The sequence below is a fragment of the Hyposmocoma kahamanoa genome, unplaced genomic scaffold, assembly GCF_003589595.1.
Source record: "Hyposmocoma kahamanoa isolate Upper Pololo Valley unplaced genomic scaffold, ASM358959v1 100021, whole genome shotgun sequence".
In the NCBI taxonomy this organism is placed as follows: domain Eukaryota; kingdom Metazoa; phylum Arthropoda; class Insecta; order Lepidoptera; family Cosmopterigidae; genus Hyposmocoma; species Hyposmocoma kahamanoa.
The window spans coordinates 13,118,368-13,140,653 of record NW_020653200.1 but is presented as its reverse complement, the minus strand read 5'-3'; the positions used below and the strand labels follow the sequence as shown (position 1 = coordinate 13,140,653).

General features: G+C 35.7%; 1 protein-coding gene across 1 annotated transcript in view; it reads left to right on the top strand.

Annotated features, from left to right (window-relative positions):
• Positions 1-22,286, top strand: part of LOC113227376 — a 50,307-nt gene extending 28,021 nt beyond the window's left edge. Inside the window, exons 8-11 of the mRNA XM_026460273.1 lie at positions 15,355-15,506; positions 17,479-17,577; positions 18,898-19,065; positions 20,709-22,286. Of these exons, the coding sequence (XP_026316058.1) occupies positions 15,355-15,506; positions 17,479-17,577; positions 18,898-19,065; positions 20,709-20,827 (538 nt within the window). The 3' untranslated portion in view covers positions 20,828-22,286. The remainder of the gene's footprint in view (positions 1-15,354; positions 15,507-17,478; positions 17,578-18,897; positions 19,066-20,708) is intronic.

Below are 22,286 nucleotides of genomic sequence, written 5' to 3'. Positions count from 1 at the left end.
ATATATATCAAGTTGTACACGTACGTGTCGTCTTCTGTGTTCCGTGCCATGTGTTCCATGTTATCGGATCCAGTGAAAATCTAGGACCGTAGTACTTACATGCAGTGAAACGACTCCAAGCTGAGTGGATGACGAATTCCGTAATAGCACAGCATGCACACAAATTTATTGTTATAGTTATTTGCTTCCTGTTTTGTGTTATTCGTGTGTATTATCTAATTGTTATGTTATTTTCTTTCTTATTTCGATTTGTTTTTATGTTAAAGTTAAGTTTCGTAATTGTTAAATGTACAGTCAAGGCCAAGTCAAGCTTGACACTTTATACTTTGGACCGTTCTAATCGTAAGAGTTAGATTTAAGTCTTAAGTGTCAAGCTTGACGTGCTCTTGACCCTGTAGGTTGTTTCTTTATGGAATAAAAATATTTCTTTCTTTCTTTCTAATAAAATTGACTAAAGTATACTTAAACATTAAAAAGCAAAAAATAAACATTGCGGTAAATAATAAATGACTCCCAAATAAAATAAAAATTACACCTGATTTAAATCGACTCTTTATTGCGGTAGGATAAATTTTCATGCACCTATGCAGTTCTCTTGCTATCGTATTGATGGTTCAAAGTACTGTAAAGTGCGGTAATCTGTATGCATTTTATGCTCATTAAATGAACGACCAATCTCCGTCGAACACGAGCTTGGCGCATTTTTCCTATCGTCAGCATTTTAGCCACGCGCCCCCGGGCGCTTCGCCTGTTGTAACTAGTCCGTAACTCAATTTGAAAGTTCACGTTATAGAACTGAAAAATCCTGCCATTTTCGGGTTGCAAAAAGGATTTTCAAGAAAAAAGTTTTTACATTACGTTCATAAAACACTGATAGTATCACTTTGTGAAAGTGGCTATGAACTTTAAATTTTGTTGACTAATTGTTACTCTTACCAGAGCTCTGTCACTCGCTCGCGGTTATGCGATAAGTGACTACCGCTGAGTGTATCACCGACAGTGCAAGCGGTCAGACAAGTCTTTATTTACATTACAATTCTTGTACAACCCCAGCTTTCGGCAGCGCACGACTGGACACGGCGGGCAACGTTATTTTCACCTCTCTGCGGGTGTGCTTAGGTTCCTTTTTCCTCGTAGTAAATGTCTGGAGTCATTAGTCGATTTAGTAGGCTATTATAGCGTAAGTATTTTCGATTTTGTATGAGAGTGATGTATCTGTTCTTAATTTGATTTTAGTATTAATATTCCTTATTTTGTTTCAATTTGATTTGTTCTTCATTTAAGCAGAGAATTTTGGGAGCTAATATTTTGTTACGTTTCATTAGTTGCAGTTTTTTCTTATGGTTAAGTACGTTAATATTTATCAATTTTAATATAAGTGGTATATACACGGTCAATATTAATAAGCATTTTAACTAATCGATGACATATGAGAATGACATTTTTTCACATGGTAACAGATGCTTATTAATTGGTTATTTTAAACTGTAAATTTCAAATAAAAAACCTCGCTGCATACAGCCTCAAATTAAAGTAACTCAGATTATTTGCTCTGATCTCGTTACATAATCGTACAAGAAGAAGAAAAACCACGACATAATGTTAAGGTTTAGTTGAAGAACATTGGCGATAGCCTTGCTTTTGATTAGTAAAAAGGAATTTATTACCTATGCTCATTCTACGCTTCAAAATTGTACACACACGTACCTATGAAATTAAATGTGGGTCCGTATATTCGACCACAAGCTAAACAACTTATTTTTGTGTCTCAGTGCTGCTTACATTATGACCGGTTAAATAGGTGTATCAACTCACGTTTCGGTCGGAATAATCGCATAGAAATGTTATGCACATGAAGATTATCCATGTTATGACGAGAAGTTCTTCGAATAAGCCCATTCCAACTCGATAATGCGCACTGGTCCAATTAAATTTCCAGTTTTGTTATCATCATCATATAGAATTCCGATGTAAGTAATTGTCCTGTGGAACTAAATAACGCTTCACTGAAAATGTCAAAGAAAATTAAACTACTGATATGATATGAATGATGTGTATAACAAAGAAACTAAGAATGATGAAAGAATTTACTTTATAGCATAGGAGGAATGGTGATATAATCTTATTTTTGTAGGTTCTGTCCCATTGAGATATTGTGATTTAAATGACGCAGAAAATTGTAATCTGGATACAGATTTTTTAAATATATGACAAGAAGATACTTTCTTTGAGTTTCTATGAGACTTGTCTGGAAAGTAGTTGTTCTTCTGAACAGACTTGAAGAATGTTATCATCGAAACAGCGCTTTACTCCTTCCAGGCCAAGTATTACAGGCAAGTGTAATGTTGAATTCTCTCATTCAGTTTCTGCCGGGAATAGGATCGATATTTTTATCCATTACGCATAATTTTGCATAGAAAATCTGACTTTTGTAGTTACATTTGACGTAAGCGACACCAGTGGGTTTAAATACTTCGCCTGTGTAAGTTCCTAATTTTATGTTAGTCTTAAATACTTTCTTGTTGATGTTTAGATTCTTGTAATCTTTTAGAGAAATTGTAGAAGGTGTTGCACCTGGATATAATTCGATGTTGACTTTTTATCTGCAATTTCGATCGTTATTATGTATTTATCAGAAATTTCACTCTTTATCAGATTGATCTTGGCTGTGCTGTCAGCGCTGAGGCTGCTTGTAGTATTATCCAGTGAATTCGTAGCGCCACATTCATTTGCTTTGTGATCATCTTTACTGTTCAGATCTTTGATGGAAATTTGTGGTGTTTTGGAAGAGATCTCTGTGAATATTGCGGTTTAACGAATACTTTTGGCACTTTATTGATATTATTAATCGAAGTATTACGAATGGATGTAGACATGGTTGAATTCTCAATTTTCCCCATTTCCATCGATGTAGCAGTATCCACTAATTTCGAAAAAAGTGTTGTTTCTTTTTCTTGTAATATTTTTCTTCGGATTTCTCCATCTTTCAATTCTCGTATAAACTGCGATAATAATGGCTTGAGGATAGGTTTCTTCCAGTGTGAACATTAGAATTCCCAGTTTAGTTTAGTATTGATTGCCACTATTTCATCGGCTTGTTGTAAACGTAGGATAAAAGTATGCTGGGAATCCCATATGCTTGGTTTTGAATCGATAAATTTATCTAAAATGTCTATAAGTTCTTCAAAAGTTTTAGGGAGGAGAATACAAGTGATATACTCTTTCGTGTAAATCTGGGGGTAAGGTAGACAGTAAACTTTCGTTTTAGGATCAGTTACGTTGTTGAGCAAAAGATAAACAGAAAATCGTTTTATGAATTTTTTGAAGCTTTCCTTCTCTTGAAATGGTTGCAAGTTCAGTATGGATCGTGATTCGCGCGGGGCGTTCGGGACGGAAGCTGCTTCGGTTGCGGGATGTACGTTATCTAACGGTCCAGTTTTATTCATTTTCAGCAAACATAAAATTTTCGTACGTAAATTAGTGTAAATTTCGTCAATTTCAGACCTGTATACGACTTTTACCCTCAAAATCCTTATTTTCTTATTCCTCGTCAATGCGGCAATGCATGTTTTGTAGTCCATCATATGTATTTTGTAGCGTAAGTAGTCGTGTTTCTAATTCTTCGTAAGTATGTAAATTTCGTTTCTCTTATAACGCGTTGTTCGTTTTTGTTAGTACACGGCGTAGGATGGCTAGTGCACGTTATCTTTCTTTAAATCAAACGCCCTTGTCGCCAATATGTTAAATAATTAAAGAATTCACTGTATGACATAGAAGACTTTGTACTATGAATGAGACAAACGGTAACGGTATACAGAGTTAAATATTTATGACAGAAACAATTGTGTGTCGTAACAATTTTACTAAAGCGTTAGGTTTTTATATTCTATCTCGTAAGTAATATTGGTAAAAACAGACGATGTGTTCATAACTAGCACAAAATAAGGAGACTCAATTTGGCGGTTGGATTATTTTCGACAAACTAAATATTAAAAGTTTATCCAAACATTCTCCTATATAACTAATATAATTTATGTCAAGTTAGCAAATTTTTTATATTGCTCTTGTACATAGGTAATTAAACTATTCGTAGTTTGATCCAAAAATAAACATCCACCTTACTAACTTTTAGATTGGAAAGTTTTAGATTTGATATAAAATATAAAGAATAATAATTTATCTCATTAAGATGTAAAAGTTAAAACTTTTTTGCACTACTATTCGCATCTCAAAAAAACTTTTCGAGCATATTCATTCGATAATAATTAATTAACTGTTATCTAGAAATTATTAAATACAATAATGAAAATAATATCTTCAATAATATGTTTATCTGAAAGACGGCAACAGTAAAGCAAACTTTGCTCTAGAATCTTTAAAAAATCACAACAATTGATTTGTTGTGATTTTTTATTTGTGACTTATCTAACTTCTTTTTCTTTGTACGTGGGACACACTATAAGTTTCCGGAATTAATAAGAAAAAAATACTATAAATGGTCAGAAATGAATTTGTTGTTTCTCAAAATATTCTCCGTTAGCATTAATGCACTTTCTCATACGAATGAACCAATTTTGAAAACATTTATGCCACTCCTCCATGATAATCTCTGAAAGTATTTTTCATACTCTTCGACAGCCTCGTCAGGTGATGAAAATCATTGACCGCGTAACTGGTTCTTAATTTTTGGAAATAAATAAAAGTCACAAAGTGCTAGGTCGAGACTGTACGCGGTATGGCTTATAAGGTCAACGTTGTCCACCTTCAAAAATTAATTTGTCTATCTGGCCGTGTGAGCACTGGCATTATCGTGATGCAAGATGATACAGCGTTTACGGTTATTTTTACGGAGTTTGTCAATCACTTCCAGCAAACAAATGGTCGTGTACCAATCACTATTCACGGTACAGCGGTTCTCCAAAACAACAGTAGCCACGTGTCCAGTTTTATTAAAAAAAGAAGCAAACATCCGCTTAGAAGCACTTTGCACGCGCGTCGCTTTGATTGGTTTCGACTCATCTCAAAAGACCCATACGCTCGATTATTGCTTTGTTTTGGCATCGTAACTATAAATCCAAGTTTCGTCACCTGTTACTATATCCCACACCAAATGACACCCTGAATGAATGAAAAAAAAATGACGCCCCTTCGTTGAATCTGGTAAGCATGGCATTGCACCAAGTGACGAGATCCGTTTTTTGAGCCTCAGTCAAATTGTGTAGGATCCACCGAGAGCACAGCTTTTTCACACCAAAATGTTTGTATAGTATTTATTGTATTTGACTCATGCCTATGCCTAAAGATGGCCGAATCTCATGGTATGGCACATGTCTCTCTGTTTTGATCATACGGCGCACAGCATCGATGTTTTTGTTGTTCACAAAGAAGAACAACTTAATATATTATGAATACGATTTCTGCGCTACAACTAGAGTTCCGCAAACTATTATAATTCTTTTTTGATGAAAATTGTACGTTAAGTACGACATTTACACAGTGAGCAATAAATGTTTAATGTACAAACAAGAGCTCTTCTGTTAGAAAAAAAAGATTTTGATCATTTTATCCCCTTCTAGATGAGAAGCACTTCAACTTTATTATAATATAGAGTCACCATTGCGGCATACACATATTTCCCAATAAGTAATTCATATCAATGTCAACCTTTTTAGAACTATTGGTACTAAAAATTTACCGACAATATTTGCTTGCGTGTCAGAAAGCTGATAGTTGTTATGAAATGAACTCGGTTAAAAATTCTGAGACTGAACGTAAAATTCTACTAATGGTATAATCAAGCTCTCTGCAAATCACTAATACCTTACTGCATACCACTCTCGAGTGGTCGCAATTAAAATTCCCTACTGAAACTTGAAAGAGCAGTTTTAAAGTGCATGCAAATTGTTTGTGTACCCGTCACACTAGCTATATCAGGATTGCAAAATTTTTACGGTGGTATATCTCGTTGTGCTGCAAATAATCAGGTCATTTTAAAGATATAGTCTTTATGATACCAACCAGATATAAAAAATATACATAAAAACTGTCTGTCTTCAGACAGTTAGTTCAGTTTTTGTCAAATATATACCATTTTATTTGATACAATCAATGAACGTACTTTGTGTGGCATAACATAAGCTACTCGTACACATGTCTTTGATTGAGACCAATTTGTGAAATTTCTATTCATGTGTTGATTTGCACTCTTGCCATATTTACAGAGGTTATTCTATATCCAAAACTGGGGGTCTACTCCCGTTCTCTGTCATCCACATCGGTTCGAAACAATTAATAAATAACTATTACTCTGGACTAAGACGTAGAACGAGAGTAGACCCCCTGAACCAAAATAAAAATAAACCGCAAAAAACACACCATTTACACGGCGGACTGACTCTCTTGTTATCTCTGTCGTTATCAGTAGCGCAGTCAATCGTGCGTGGTTTTTGAGTGACGTTTGGTGTTCACCAGAACTGTATTACCATCAAGGTAGCGCTCCTTCTGATTATGGATGGCAAGTGTATGACTAATGGGGTGATGTGAAAAGTTTACTTTACACAGAGGAGATTTTCGCGAGTCGAACATTTCCGCGCAAAACCGTCGCCGCTTTCAAACTTGTGAAGTCAAATGTGCTACTCAGAAAGTTGAAACGAAACTCTCGACAACTTGCGAATTTTTGCAAAGCCAGTCATAGTGGTGGTTGGTGGACACTTCTGGCACTTCCTTCGAGTACCTAACCTAAAATTGGTAAGTATTAAATTTAAATTACAAAAAAAAAAATTTTTCAGTCAACTTCCCTAAAAAAATATTTTCATTCAATTTCCCTAATTATTGTAAATAATTAATAAATTGTAACAATACGTAATCATAACAATGAAAAATAGGTAATTAATCGAGATCGAGAAAGATTACATATCGTTTGTTGAAATGCCGAGTGACCGAGCGTCCGCTCGGACCTGCTCGGGCCCCCTTCGGCCGCGTACGAAACAGTTCGTCCCCGTCGGGATAACTGCAGAATATTGAACAGAACATTTTTTTAAATATTTTTATTATTTATATTACAGTCAATTCGGGTAACTTTGAACATTTTTTGCGTTTTTCTAATAATTTCAAATTTAATTATGTTTCTTAACAAAAACTTTATTAACTGAATAGTGTTCTTTTAAGCCCTTTTTTCGTTCTTATAGAAGGAATTTAGTAATTATTCAACAAAACTGTTCTATATTTGCTCCAAAAGTCACATTCAAAGTTGCCTTGAATTTTGGGTAACTTTGAATAAGATTAGCCTTCGATATGGAAACCGTATATTTTCTAGATATTTTACAGTTTGTGTAAGATTATACGACATATTCATATTTTTTAGATGTGAATCTGTCCAAATATTCCTGACAGTGCGTTCAAAAACGACATTTGACTTGGTATTGCCATAATAAAACGAATTTAGTTGAAATGAAAAACTTGTTTTCTTTTTAGATTTTTTAATTAATGCGAATAAAAATGAAAATTTTCTCTTTGATAATAAATTCTACGCTTATTTAGCTATCAAACGAGATCAAAATGAATCACCTATAACAATTATTTTAGGCAAAGTAAATACATAACAAAAATCTATTCACCCCACTCCTTGAATAAAATGTCGTCATCAATATAAATACGGCCGCCTTTTCTAGATAGCTGTTGCTCTTTTATAATATTCACAATATCGGCTTTATTAACTTGACATGTCTCAACGTTAGAGGGCCAAGACCAACCTCCTAAAAAGCTTTTTTGGAGCACTGAGACAGTAATTTCCAAAGGAGTAACTTTTAGAACTCTCCCTGGAAACAGACTACCCTCTTCTCTAAAAACACAGTCAAACACATTCAAAGTTACCCCAATTTCTCTGTTTGGTAACGTCGTCAAAATCTAATTCGTTCTAATTATGTTGAGTGTGTGTGAGTGTGTGTGTGCGTTTTACGCGTAAATACCAAACCAAATTAAATTATTCTTTATAAAAGCGATATATAAATCTCTACTTAAGTGTGAAAACCAAAACTTACCAGTCAATATTCAGATTTATATATTTAATTCCGATTCTAAAACTGAGCAACAAATCACACTAAACTACTTTCGCCAAGAAAAACGGCGAAAGTTCAAAAAAATACAATTTAACATTACTTTTTTCTTTCATATCTTCCGTTTAACAATTTTGTTCCGATTTACACAGTTTCAATACTAAAAATAAAAGATTGTCATACATAAAATAAATTTTTAAATCTTTTACGCAACTACGTTCAAAGTTACACCACGATTCAAAGTTACCCGAATTGACGTTATTAGAATAGAATAGAATAATTTATTCCTTGAATAATCAACACAGTATACAAGCATTTTATAATAGTAATAATACTGATAATGATGACAATAATAATAATAACAAGGATTTGGAACTAAATTCATACATATATAGAATACAAAGCGTGTGTGCTGTGCTGCTAAGGAAACCGTGACCCACTCAGCATGTTGCCGTCTCACTTAAAGTGCTACGACGCTGATTTTCAGCGGATCCGGCAACAGAACACACGTGACACGGAACATAGTAGCCGTCACAGGTTCACAATAAAAACTTTAAATGAAACAAGAACATATAACTTTAAATACAAATCAAGCAGCTTATTCGAATAAGGTACAATTAATGACGTTATCATTTACATATTATGCATGAATTAAAATGTATATTATTGTATAGGTATATTGTATTGTATATTATTTCATAAAACATGAGTAAAATATTTCAATTGTAAACAACATCGTAAATTAAATATAATTGTGAAAATTTGTGTAAATATCTTATCACATCACTCTAGGTATTTAAAAATAAAGTACGGATGGTCAATAATTTAATAAAATTTAACTAAACGCTTAAAAATTAACAATATGTAGACGACCCCGACACATCAAATCCACGTTGAGACTGCTGAACATTAGGCAAGTATGCTTTGAGAAATCTTTTAAAAGTAAAAATTGACGAAGCCTTTCTAATAGGCCGTGGTAGGTTATTCCAACATTTCGAGGTAGCATAGCGAAAGCTACCACCAAACAAGGCGAGGTACATGTCTGATGTGCATGGATAAGAACTGAAGTTTGTCATACAAGTATGAAGGTTGCTTGGTCTTAATAACCCCAAATAGCATTACAGCAAAATGTAACTGGCGACGGGCTTCCATCTTCAATACACTTGCATCATTTAGAAAAGACGTGACATGCGGAACGGGAAAACAATACCTGGCACACGCATTCTGTAATCGCTAAACAAGATTCCTCTTGCGAGCAAGCAGACATCCGCCGTATATAGTGTCAGCACAGTTTAACTTGGACAGAATCATAGAGTCGCAAAGCTTTATGCGCAAATCAACGTTACTCACACGATACAAAACCTTCAGGCGATAAAAACAATTACGGATTGTCTCAAGGATATGCCCTTCAAAATTAAGGGCATTTAATCATCCATAAGGACACTCACATTTCTCACCACCGAAACTCGGCCCACGGAACTACCTACTATAATTACTTGTGGGCCGTAGGACATGATGTTTTCAATTTGATGTCTTATACCAAGTACCAAAAACTTGGATTTGGACGGATTAAGCACTAGATTATTTTGCTCTGACCGTTGGGGAATTCTGGTGAGATCCTCATTCAACTGACTAACTGCGGACTGTGTTTCAAGAGGTTTAAACGAAATATAAATTTGTATGTCATCAGCATATAAATGGCAATTGCAGTTCTTAATGCTGCCTACAATATCCGCAGTGTACAGAATGAAAAGGATTGGTCCGAGAATGGATCCTTGAGGCACCCCTCTAGTAACTGTCTAGTCTAGTCTAGTAGTGGCGGCACTAGAAAGCATAGAAGAACCATCCTAAAGCGCACCTCCACCCGCTGCATGCGCCCTCAGAGATAATTGGAGAACCATTTTACAGTATTCGAGCGGAACCCATAGTAAAAGAGCTTGGATAACAGAAGCTGAATATTTACGGTATCAAAAGCACGTGAGAAATCCAGTAAGGTGAAAATGGAACCCTCACCGGCGTCTCGCGCAGCCAAAACATCATCACCGCGTCAAGCAATGCGGTGGCAGTGCCACGACTCTTCCTGAAGCCCGATTGTTTCACTGGTAAAATTCCATTAGTCTCAAGGTAGTCTCTTAGTTGCCAACACACCACCGTCTCTACGATTTTTGACAAATACGGTTAATATACTGTAAGCTGTTCTCCTGCCCAGGAGTCTGATTTACAGTCGCAAAACTACAATAGGCGTAGCGGGCGCCTGACGACACATTGCTGCCCGTTCGTTCGTCACGTCAACATATTAGTGAGACTATGTATCTGCCATTTTCGTAAGATATTTACTTATGTAATTTACAGTTCCTATGTATCATTGATTTCCTTAAAATTATGTTATTTGTACGTTGATATTCGTGTTTGCTCTTTATATTCAAGTGTGAGAGATTTGTTTCAATGCTTATAAAAATTGTGTAATTGATTAAACGTTAGAGTCAGTTAAAATTATTTGTTTTTTTTTTTAAATAATTAGTTTTAGAGAAGCTAAATACACTTATAGGTCGCAAATCCTTGAAGTGTGATGGAATGTTAGTTTTTGGAATAGGTCTAATGATTGCCATCTTCCACAAATCAAGGAATTCGCAGGTTCTAAAGGTTAAAATCTATTGAGATTTATTTACCAGAGCCGTGAGGAATCTTAAAGTCCGCGGAAGAGTAAGCAACACCATATCGCGAGAAATGTTGTCCACACCGCTGGCATTACTTTTGATGATTTGAAACCACACGAAGTCTAAAAGTTATTGAACCGTGCTTATGAGTTGAAAAATATGGCTGATAAGCCATGTCAACACTGCAGGTGGGCAAATCAAGAAAATAAGTGTTTAGCTTATCAGGATCTTTTAAATGTCAGGGAATGTCTCGGTCTTTGGCCTTGAAATCGGCCACATTATTCCTTATATTTTTCCAAAGGTCGCGCGGTTTATGAGCATTAGAAATAATACATTGCTGAAATACCAATTTTTTTTTATTTTTGTAAAATGTTTTGTGCGTGTCCACCCCAGTATTTCGAAATTGCCGGTGAGCGGCAGTTTCATCCTTTTCACCCCTATATCATAGCGCAAAGGAAATGTTTCAGGAGGTAGATCATTTTGCAGGTTCGAGGAAGGAACGAACATAATGCCCGCGTGGTCTTACAAGGCATCTGTGATGTCGAGATAGGCTTCTACTCTGGCCAAAGGTGCGATGGTGGAAACGAAACGGTGTCACCAGTTCGAAAAGTTCCTCTGCGCAGTCCCCGTCATAGAGACGGTGGAACACACACAGAGAGCCAACGTCTCTTCGTAGACTAAGAGACTCCAAACAGTCTGTGATTTTGGGATCATCGACAATACGAAGAAATGCTGCTTCGTTCTATTGAGCACTCCGAATATTTTTGAAGCCGTTTTGGTTTTGCTCTCCAAATGACCCCGGAACTGGACTTTTTTGAGATGTCGACTCCAATTATCCCAATACTCTTAAAGATGTTAAGGGCAGTGCTCTGGCACTTAAAGAAGGTTGATCTTCAAGTACTTTAGCATCGGATTTAACGTTATCAATTGATTATTGAGCCTTAGATAAATCAGAATGCAAAGGCTCGTGCCACAAAATTTATTGTAAGGGATGATAAAAGAGGAAAAGGAAGGCTGCAACAAAAATAAAATTATTCATTGTACGATATTTAAAGCTTATTACACTACCCAATTGCTAGGCCCTGCTTCAAGCCTGGGCAGGTTCTTAGTTAATGAGCCGCATATTACACTACTCTGCCGACCAGGCCCTAACTCATTCTGAACGCGAACGATGAGAGCGTTGTACGTGTTATTATCATGGTACCATCTAAGCTTGTATTTGTTGTTTTTTATAAATTTGTTTTGTAAATTTCAAGTAAAACTTTAAAGCCCTCGGCCCTTGTTTCCTTATTAATATAGATTTTCTTCCTTAAATAGAGCATGTTTTTGTACATGTCTATCCGGTACAATAAAACTTATTTTTCTTTACTGCACGACATGGCGATAGCAAAACAAAATGGCTGCGTGAACCAGAGGGACGAAACGATATGACTGCTCTCCGTGTTCGTCGCGCGTCAACTGAGCAAACTCCTTAACTGCCATAAGTGTTATTTATTACACAGCTCTAGCTGCAGGGTGCTGCCGATTGGGTCGCCCCAAGTCGCCCTAAATAAGGACTCCAACTGCCTAACCTTTGTCAGACCTTCCTGATTTCTTGAAATTCGGTAATGAATAGACATCTTAAACCATAATAATATGTACTGTCTGTAAAATAAGCTCATAGCCCCCTGGCGTATTTATTACGGAACACGGGAGGGAAATATTTCTGATAACAGTCAAAAATAAGACTTACTTTTTTGTAGATTTCAACTAACGTAGTATATAATATAATAAATAAAAATTATGCGAAACTTTGTGTTTTTTTATAGAGCGAAGTTTAGTCAGTCGTGTTTCGGACCCTATAGTTAATTACCAATATCTTCTGTTTTCATTACCAATTGAATTTACATTTTTGAAGTCGAAAAACCGATTTTCATGTAGTCAAAATATGTCGAAACGTCCATTTTGGGTCTCTCGTTCTCATTTGACCTTAAAATACAATTAAAATAGTCAAATATCGAGACAAATATGGGTATACATATAATAGTTACATATATACAAAATAGTAAAATAACAAATAGGCAATCTCAAATGCAATTCATTGGATTAACACTGAGTGATGATCTAAAATTGAAGGAAGTACTTGTTAGTTTCTCGAAGAAATTAACATACAGAAATTGCAATCCCAGCTTCTTGTTATTGTCACTTTATTATAACAACAAAGTTTTAAATAAGTGCTTCGCTTTTATTCACCAATCACAGATAATCAATAAACAAAAATAATTAAATTCGGAACAGGTATTTCCTTTAGATTAAAATAGTCGCCACTGGTACTTACTTGGCTAAAGTATCTATTATGGGCTAATTGTAACAAATGATCTAATACATTTAGTTAGTGAATACAACAAAGATTATTAGCATTAATAATTAATACTAAAACCATAATATTAGAAAAATCTAATTACTAACTCCGTAATAATTGTGTTGTGGAGTATGGTCAATAATTTTTATTGCCTACTATTAAAAGGTTGGTCACTGTGTTAGATTGACATTTAGTTAGCTATTTTAGTCATATCCCTAAAGCCTACACCCTGGCATGGCAGTACGCCAGCTGCTCTAAAGCGGTAGTTGTAAATTTAGTTCCGCCGACTACTTACCGCCCTACTAAATTCCTACGGCACTGCATTCCAACGATATTTTACTGTCACGATGCAGGCAGAATGCAGCTCGTGTAACTGCGCATTAACTCTACAGGGTTACATTTGTCTGATGTTACTAACTGTCCTTAGAAATAAAGCGGTTTCGCCCGCCTTAGTTGAAGCGTTTTATTTTAATTAATATACCCACAGTATATAAATGGCCACAAACGCACCTGATGGTAAGGGACGAATTTGACCAGTGCCGGTACAGTTTGTCTAATAAATACCTATTCGCTCTAGGCTTGAATGGGTATTCAAGTTGTTGTTCAAATTGTATTTTTATTTTATTTATAATCTATTTAATTCCTGTACCATCTCTGGTGCGTCGCAACGCTATGATTTCAAAGGCTATTTCAATTTTTTGTATCATTTTTAAAACAAATTGCTCAACTTGTTCATTAGATACGCATAATAAAAATATGAATTTTGTAAAAATTCAAGCTTGTGTACACTTCATTAATATTGATTTGAACATTTATTTATGACGTGCTGTTCTTTCGTTAGATATGTAAAGTGAGGCAAGTGAAAGTGCTCTATCAAAATATCGTTGACCAGTCCTCAATATTTTCTAAAACTTATATTTTAACGGTATTAGATAATTAATAAGGATCTATTAGTTACCTTTAGCGGAGAAATAAGAACACACCAGCATGTAGACACCTATGCTTTTGGACGTGTGTTTGTACGCATTTATGTGTGTTATAACATATACTATGTTTCTATTATTATCGCTGTATAAACCTGTGCCTTATCACTCGCTGTATCCACCTCCTTCTTCGATTCTACCTGCTAGGCAACTAACACTGAGACACGTACTTACAATCATTCACTGACACACGCTGCGACACCACACCATTCTCTCATAAACACACATCATTATTTTTTCTAAACGTTTCACCATTTACCGATGAATAGCCAGAATTAAAAAAAAACTAAATTTAAGTTATATGTCACTCACACACTCATCAAAAACATGTAGAGATCAAGCACGTTTTTGCCATTTACGATTACAATTATTTCAAAATCAGGTTTTGTAGTTAATATCTACACTAATTTAATAAATTTGTATAGAAAATTTAATTTAATTTTAATGGAGTAATCAAATATTTAAAAAATGCCTTGATGACACACATCAAGTGTGTACGTATAATCCTATTCAGTAATTCATTTATAAATCGTATTTTAATTCTTTGAATGTATTGGTATTATAAATAAAAGAAATAAGAATGATTTCAATGAATCATTTTCGATCAACTAAAAATTACCTTTCGTGTTCGTGTTGTACGGTATTTTTAAGGGTTTTTGTTTTCTTAGTTCAAATTTAAATTGTGTACACATCTGAATAGTAAATAAAGATAATCTCAGTACAGAGTACTAAAAAAACCGATCTTAAATAGTACGTGGAATTACATCTATTTGCCAAGTTTTATTGCAAATATCCCCTAGTTCGCCACTACACAGGACTTGACACAGGAGATAATAAAAATCGGTTCTCACTACTCAAAGTGTATCGAGAGAGAAAAGGCCTTGAATTGGAGTATAGCAAAACCAACCATTAAAATAATTGCTCTTTAAGTAAAATTTAGGCGCTATTTATAAAAATGTTCATGCGTGATCAGCCACGCTTAGATATGGATGATCTTCTTATTGAAATGGGACCACTATGGAGCTACCCTCTTTCCAACAGAAAAATAATCGTGAAAATCGGTTTACAAATACCGGAGTTATCGCGTAACATACATACAAAAAAAACATACAGTTGAATTGAGAACCTCCTCCATTCCAGTCGGTTAAAAAATTCGAGGCAAGTAAGACAGTATTCGTAGATGTTAGTGCTTGACATCTACGAATTGATACTTTAAAGTGCTACGTGCTAGAGCGTGACATAGACATGACATAGAGAAAGTCCATGTTCATCAGAAGATTTTGTTTCAAGGATTACTATAATAATTTTTGTCTTGTCAGATATTTAGCGAACAAAAAGCAACTACGCGCCGCTCTAGATGCGGAGTTGCGTGAGGAGGAAAATCTGACTCATTCATTGGACGATAAAGGCAAACTTCTCCTAGAGATGAAAACCTCGCTCCAACAGATCAACCAGCTCCTTTCCAGTGTCGGTCAGTACCATGCTTTATATTTTGTTTATCTGGTTGGTTGAAGCAAACACGTTGGCATGTAGTTCCTCTGTTAGACGTGTATGTTACAATGACGCAAAAACGAATGAATCAAATCATCTAAGGTAATTCAAACGTTTGTTAGTCTCTAGTTAAAAAGAAACAGGAGGTGCCTTGCAAATTAGTATGAGCTTAAAGGTATATTCTAAAAAATGTTGTGGGCTTTCAGTGAACAATGAGGTCGCTTGCTAGCTTGAAATTTTACCTTTTATGTAAAAGCGAGGTATTAAAAGTTCAGTAACAAAGGCGGCAAATATTACGAAGTCAGACAACTTACCTTACGATTACTATTATTTTTAATGTTTTTATTAGCAAGGTAACAATAAAAACACTTCTATTCGAAGTAAAAGCTGAGCCTCATGTTTCGGGGAGGTAATATTTAAAAAGGTTATCCTATCTTTATTGTTGAACTTTGTAAAAATAACAAGTCTAGTCAAATAGAACGAATCAAGTAGCAAAAGAAATTGTGTCAATATTTAGAATTTAGATTTCCGCTACTTGAAGAACTCACTGAAAATATTTAAAACTTTAATATTCTGGCCACACTGAGGCGACCGCAGGCGCCTTTCGAGCGCGGGATTTTTTGTAATAATAATATACAAATTCATGTTTATGAACCCTGCCACACTGAAACGCGCGGTGGGTCACGCGCGTCGGGCCGCGCGGGCGTGGCGTCCCGGTACGGGGTCGAACGCTGTGACAAAGAGGCGGACCAGGATCCCGATTCAGAACTCTTTGATATTTTAACTGAATCGTTCGACTGGATACCGTTCTCGAATCGAAGGGCGCTTTCCGAGTTATTCAGAACATTCCGAGTTAAACGTTCGATTGGGATTCGTATACGATATCGTTATCCAACAGCGTTAGCCGGGTTAGTCGGGGAAATAGATTATAAGAATAATGGAAAATCCTTTTACATACATTTGTAAAACTTCAAAGGCCTAAAATATAGGAATGCATTAGTCTTGCATTAAAATAAATTAATACAATTGAAAAACATCCTGACTTTATTTAAAATGATAAGAGATTTCCATATTACATTCTTGTTTTGCAAACAATAGGACGTTAGGTAACTTTCACTCGATAACAATGTTCTGAATAACGTTTGTAGACTTTGCCGATCGAGAAGTTCAAGTAATCGTCCAGATGTGACGTCATTTCGATTCGGTTTCGAATACGGCAGTTTGTCGTTCGATTCGGGTGTTGTGAATAATATGAAAAGAAATCGTACGCCGAATTATCGTAAGGTTCTGAATCGACTTACGGTGCGGGGCAGACCCGGGGCGAACGCGGGGAGGGTGTGGGTGTGGGAGTTGTATTCCAGTGAATTTTTTTGATTGCAACCGTCCACACAGATCGGTAGCAGCGGAGCGGGACTTTAACGGGCTACGACGTTGTATTTTTTTTTTACAACTCTTGAGTGTGTTTTTATTTAATTCCAATATGAATTCCATCGAATTTATTTGGATGTTGCTTCCGTAACGCTAATAAAAGCAGAAAAATTACATGATCATTATCCGACAGGTTTATTCTTCAAAATCTGTGTTGAAAATGAAACGTGGCGTGTTTTGGTGTCATACTGGCCGCCTTCGAGCCGTTGTCTACCGCCGCGAACTACGCTTGTGACCGCTGTGTGTCACGCCCCGGTACGCATACGCTTGCCGCAGGTCCGCCCCCGGACCGCTTATCCCTCTGCACCGCTTTTGTGTGGCCTGAACTTAAGTGATAATTCTGCTCATCCAAATATTTGTCTGCAATTAGTAGAATTTATAAAAAGTAATATCCACTACTGACATTCTATAGGTTATGATCTTTGTAGATATCATAATTTTTGCCTGACATTGTATAATAATAGAATCACTGGTAATTAGTGGGCTAGACTGGATGTTTTATACACTTCATTGATTTGTGAAAGGTGCTTCACGCGCGCCGCGTCCTTACGGAGGCGTGCCACAAGCTATCCAGTACGCACTCGATGAAATGATCCAGCCCGTACCAGAACTCGAGTCCGACTGTGAGTACCCATCTACTTCTGCCTTAGCCGTAACAAGTGTTGCTTTCAGTTAAAGGTTAAAGATCTACTATCCGGACGGAGATCTGTGCACCGTGTGCCTACAAAAGTGACACATGACGTTCATGTGAACGCAACAGCAGTGCGTATCGTTTATAACCAACACTATTCATGTGAATGCGCAGCTAAACTATGCGAAGATGCGATACATTAAAACGAACACTGCAACATAAACTTTATCTTCTACGAGATGAGGTTACATTTCTATAAACAAAAATTAAAAAGAAGTTACAGGCAGCAAGGGGTGCCGCGCCGCAATGCTCGACGCATCCTGTCTTCCATAGCTTGTGTCGCCACGCGCAATGCAAAGTGTAACTTAGCTTCTCAAGAACAAGGTATATTATTATATACGAGTACATAATAGAATACTAACTAATACCCTACTAATACTTTTTGTTATTTGCATTTTTAGATTTTTGTCTGTGATTGCTTTCAAAGAAATATTCATTTTATCTGGAAGAAATGGAGTTCTATATTATTACATTGCTTGAGCTTGAGACACAATAATGCAATATAAATGTTTCAAAATTGTTGAAAAGCTAAATTACACTTTCTTTCGGAATGCGCGTGACGTCAATGAGTATTTTTTGTATACAAGTAGAATCAAGTGTCACTCATATGAGCAATCTTATTGCTAACTAGACCATATGCATTACACGCAGTAGAGTATAACAAAATATATTATTAATTTTAAAAAGTGGCTATCAATTGCCACTTACCCCATAGAGGTCACGTTGGACTCGATTGCTTAAAAAAGACAAATAGTACAGCATAATGTATCGAGACAATTTTTATGGCCTAGCATTCAAATGAGCTTGACAAGCGCACTTTGTCCATCTTTTATGTTCCAATTAATTTGTATTCATGGACAACGATTCACTCGACTCTCGCCTCTCTCTCTTCCCTACAAGAGTCACTAATGATCCACGCTCACTGATCCAGTTAATAAAATAAAACTTGTCTGCTGTGAAAGGTATGTTGAGTACTACCAAACTAAATACTTGAGACACGTGCCGCCTTAATTTCTCCCACGACTGTTTCGTCCCAGTATGCCTTCTCCATTTATGTTATTCTTAATCGTGTCCTTCATTGCCATACAAATTAATATTATTTTATTTTTACTTGTGTTTTTACGTTACTGTTGGTTATTGGTGTATAACTTTTTGAACATATTTTCAAGTTATTTAGCTTAGAAATAATTATATAGTTGACAGGTAGAAGTTGACCGACTTTTCATCTAACTTAAATCAAGTAATTACACAGTTGACAAACTGATAACGACGGCGAAGCAGAAGTTGACCGTATTGGTTGGTGCGGTGTCTAAGATGGAGGTGACGAATGAGGTGAAGGCCAACGCCAAGCAATTCTACCATAATATTCTGGCGCGAAACATGCGCGAGAATTTCAAGGAGGAAGCCGTAATCGAAGGAGGTAGATAATTAAGTGTCAACTTTTTTGTTATTTACAATGATCGTATATGTCATAATGTCATATTATAAAGTTCTCAGTTACTAAAATGATCTCCATGTCTCGATTTCCGTCAACTCTGCACAGAAATCACATTTGGCCTGTTTTAAAATTTTGGTTTTATTATTCGCCACAGTTTAGGCGGTAAGAAATATGTAGAAATCATAAAACAAAAGTTGAAATTATTTTTAAACAAAAGGTCGGGCTAAAATACACAGGTCTAATAGCTCTAAAATGTAATTTAGGAATGGATAGTGTCAGAATGGGGAGTCACTAAATTACGCCATAGCCATGCGAGTGCAGCGGTGTGATATAGTGTTGACGGGGTCGCCATATCGCCTGTTCCATCGCTATCACAGTCATTACCACACCCTTACAGTCATTACTCTTAGCCACTGCTTCTATTCCTGTTCCAATTCATTTCCCTCAGAGAACTAAGTAATTTTTTGTTAAATTTTATAATTATACACAAACGCTTGTTTCATAAGCTTTGATAGCCTAATGGTTAGACCTACTGCCTCTCAAGCAGAGGGTCGTGGGTTCGAATCCGGGCTTGCACCTATGATTTTCTCGGAATTTATGTGCGAAATTTAATTTGAAATTTATCATGAGCTGTTCGGTGAAGGAAAATATCGTGATGAAACCTGCACGTTGAAGAAGGTTCACAACCCTCGGAAAACCTGTTAAGTTCCCAACCCGCATTAGACCAACGTGGCGGACTTTGGTCTAAACCCTCGTGTAAAAGGAAACCCGTGCCCAGCAGTGGGACATTTATACATGGGTTGATGATGATGATGCTTATTTCATGAATCTTAACTTCAGTTTTCTCTTCTTTCTTTCTCTCTTATTATACTTTTGTCGCTCCAAAGTTATACTCGGTCAATTGTACTCGGTAAAATATAGAAATATTTCTTTCTTCAAAAATCCACACAATTTAGAACGATACGGCAGCTAAACTTGAAATAATATTGTATATTTGGTGAAAATTAAATGATGTTGGGTTTTTAATTTAAAAGGACCTTTTCTTCGTCATCACTGCATCACTGGGAGCAATTGATCTATTGTAATCACCACTACTCACAATTTAAAGTCAAGACACTTTTCAAGGCATTTTCCTGGCATCAATACTTTTATCTCCTCTGAGGCATGTGTCTGCCCAGTAGCTAATATCGTATAAGTTACCCATCAAGGGGCAGTATTGGGTAAAGAAGTGCAGAGGAGTCTCGTCCGCTTCGTCGCAGAATACAGTCTCTGCTCTATCTGCTCTGTTTGAACGATGGATGGATGCTTCGTTGTCCTTACATATCACGGATACAGTATTAAGGAATCTTTTCATAAGATGTTTACCATATCATCCGCATAACCCTGAGCGTTAAGGTTCAGTTCCGCCAGCTTATCCGTATAAGCTCCGTGAGCGTACAGAGCAGTAATGACAATATATACTTTATCAGATTTATTTAATATACTTCCAACTCGATTGATATGTTTATCAATTATTCAATTTCTCATTTAAATAATAAGACTTGAATGAGGGCAAGAAAGACTTGTTTTAGAATTTAGTATATATTGGGTTGTAATATAAATGAACAATTTTTGTTTTCGTTTAGGGTTGATTGAGTTTGAGATGGAAGATCCGAATGTACCTAGTCACGCCATCATAAAGTTGCGCAGTAAACAGCTGGTCGACGCCCAGGTCAGCGAGTTCGACGTCGTCGACAAGAAATAACCCATGACGGCTAAAACTAACGTTGGTTAATTATAATATTTATAAAAATTTTAAACCAGTTTCTTCATATCGAGTTCTTAGTTCAGTTTCTTTATTTTACCATGGATCTACATTTACTAATTAATATATTTTTTTACTCCTGTTAATGACAATGCATTTACAAAGTCAAAGTAAACATTTATAAACTAATGTTTACTCGTACATAGTCCAACCAGAACGTCTAATTAATAATTGTTCACGATACAATACAATATTAAATTTTATTCCATAGATGGCAATTGTGTTTTGGCGTCACAAAAAAGGTACGAACTTTTTTCAGCTAGTAACAATAGTACTCAGGATAACAGCGAAATAATGATATTTTATGATGGCAAAAAGACTTTTAGGTTTCCTATACTAATTTCAATTTGAATGAGGCGCCAAAAATTTGTTTTTGTAATTTAAAATTATTTTGTGATAAAACTGTTTCTTATCTTGTTAATACGATTACCAGCGGAAATTTAGCCGCTGTTTCTATCTTACGCTGTAAATAATGATAACTAGTCTATTTCAACATTACAAGCGTTTCCGTTTTGATTGTTTTCATAGAAATATACGACTCTGTTCATCTAGAATAACTAAAGGTATGGTGGGTTTATATGTAGAGAATTCGTAATTATACCTGCATGTTAGTCTATGATAGATTTCACTTTTATTGTCAAGTGACGCTTTGATTTGCTGAAAAATTTTGTGTTTATAAACTCACATAAATTACAATGCAAGCAAAAAAATTAACCAACGGATTTTGTTCTACGATATTCGATAATACATGGTTACAAAAAATGTATAAAACTTATCTTACTCCCGCAATATACGTATTCATGAGGTAAATGGATGCAAAAAATTCTTAAATCTTTCTTTTTATTAGTCTTAAGCTCTGTTTCTGTCTTAGTAGAATAACATGCATAAGTTTGACATCGTAAATACTCTGCGTAACAAGTGTAACAGTAAAAAATAGCCTATAGTTGTTTCTGGACTAAGTTGTGAGTTTGTGTGATTCTACTTATAATGATATTAGTGTGTGCGCTTTCAAATTGGACACTTGTAGAAGCGCTGCAGTAATTTTTAGTTCACTTTTGTGACTGCAAATGTAGTGCGCGCGTGTCACGATAGAGAGGCGCTGCAACTGCGCTTCTAAATATTGTATGAATATTTGTGAGTACTGATCCCACTGCAGTGCTTCTATAAGCATCTAGTTTGAAGGCGCCCTAAGCAGTCAAATTTCCATTAATTATTATTAATTAATTAGGTGGTACTGGAATCACTATTGACTGTTATTGTTTTGTTCTATTATGCTCACTCAAATTTCGAGTAGAGTCCATAAAAATTTTAAGGTAATGTAAGGATTTTAACAAATTCATTATGAGACGATAATTATGTAATTTTATAAATCCGCATTAAAATTAACACTATGGCCGTA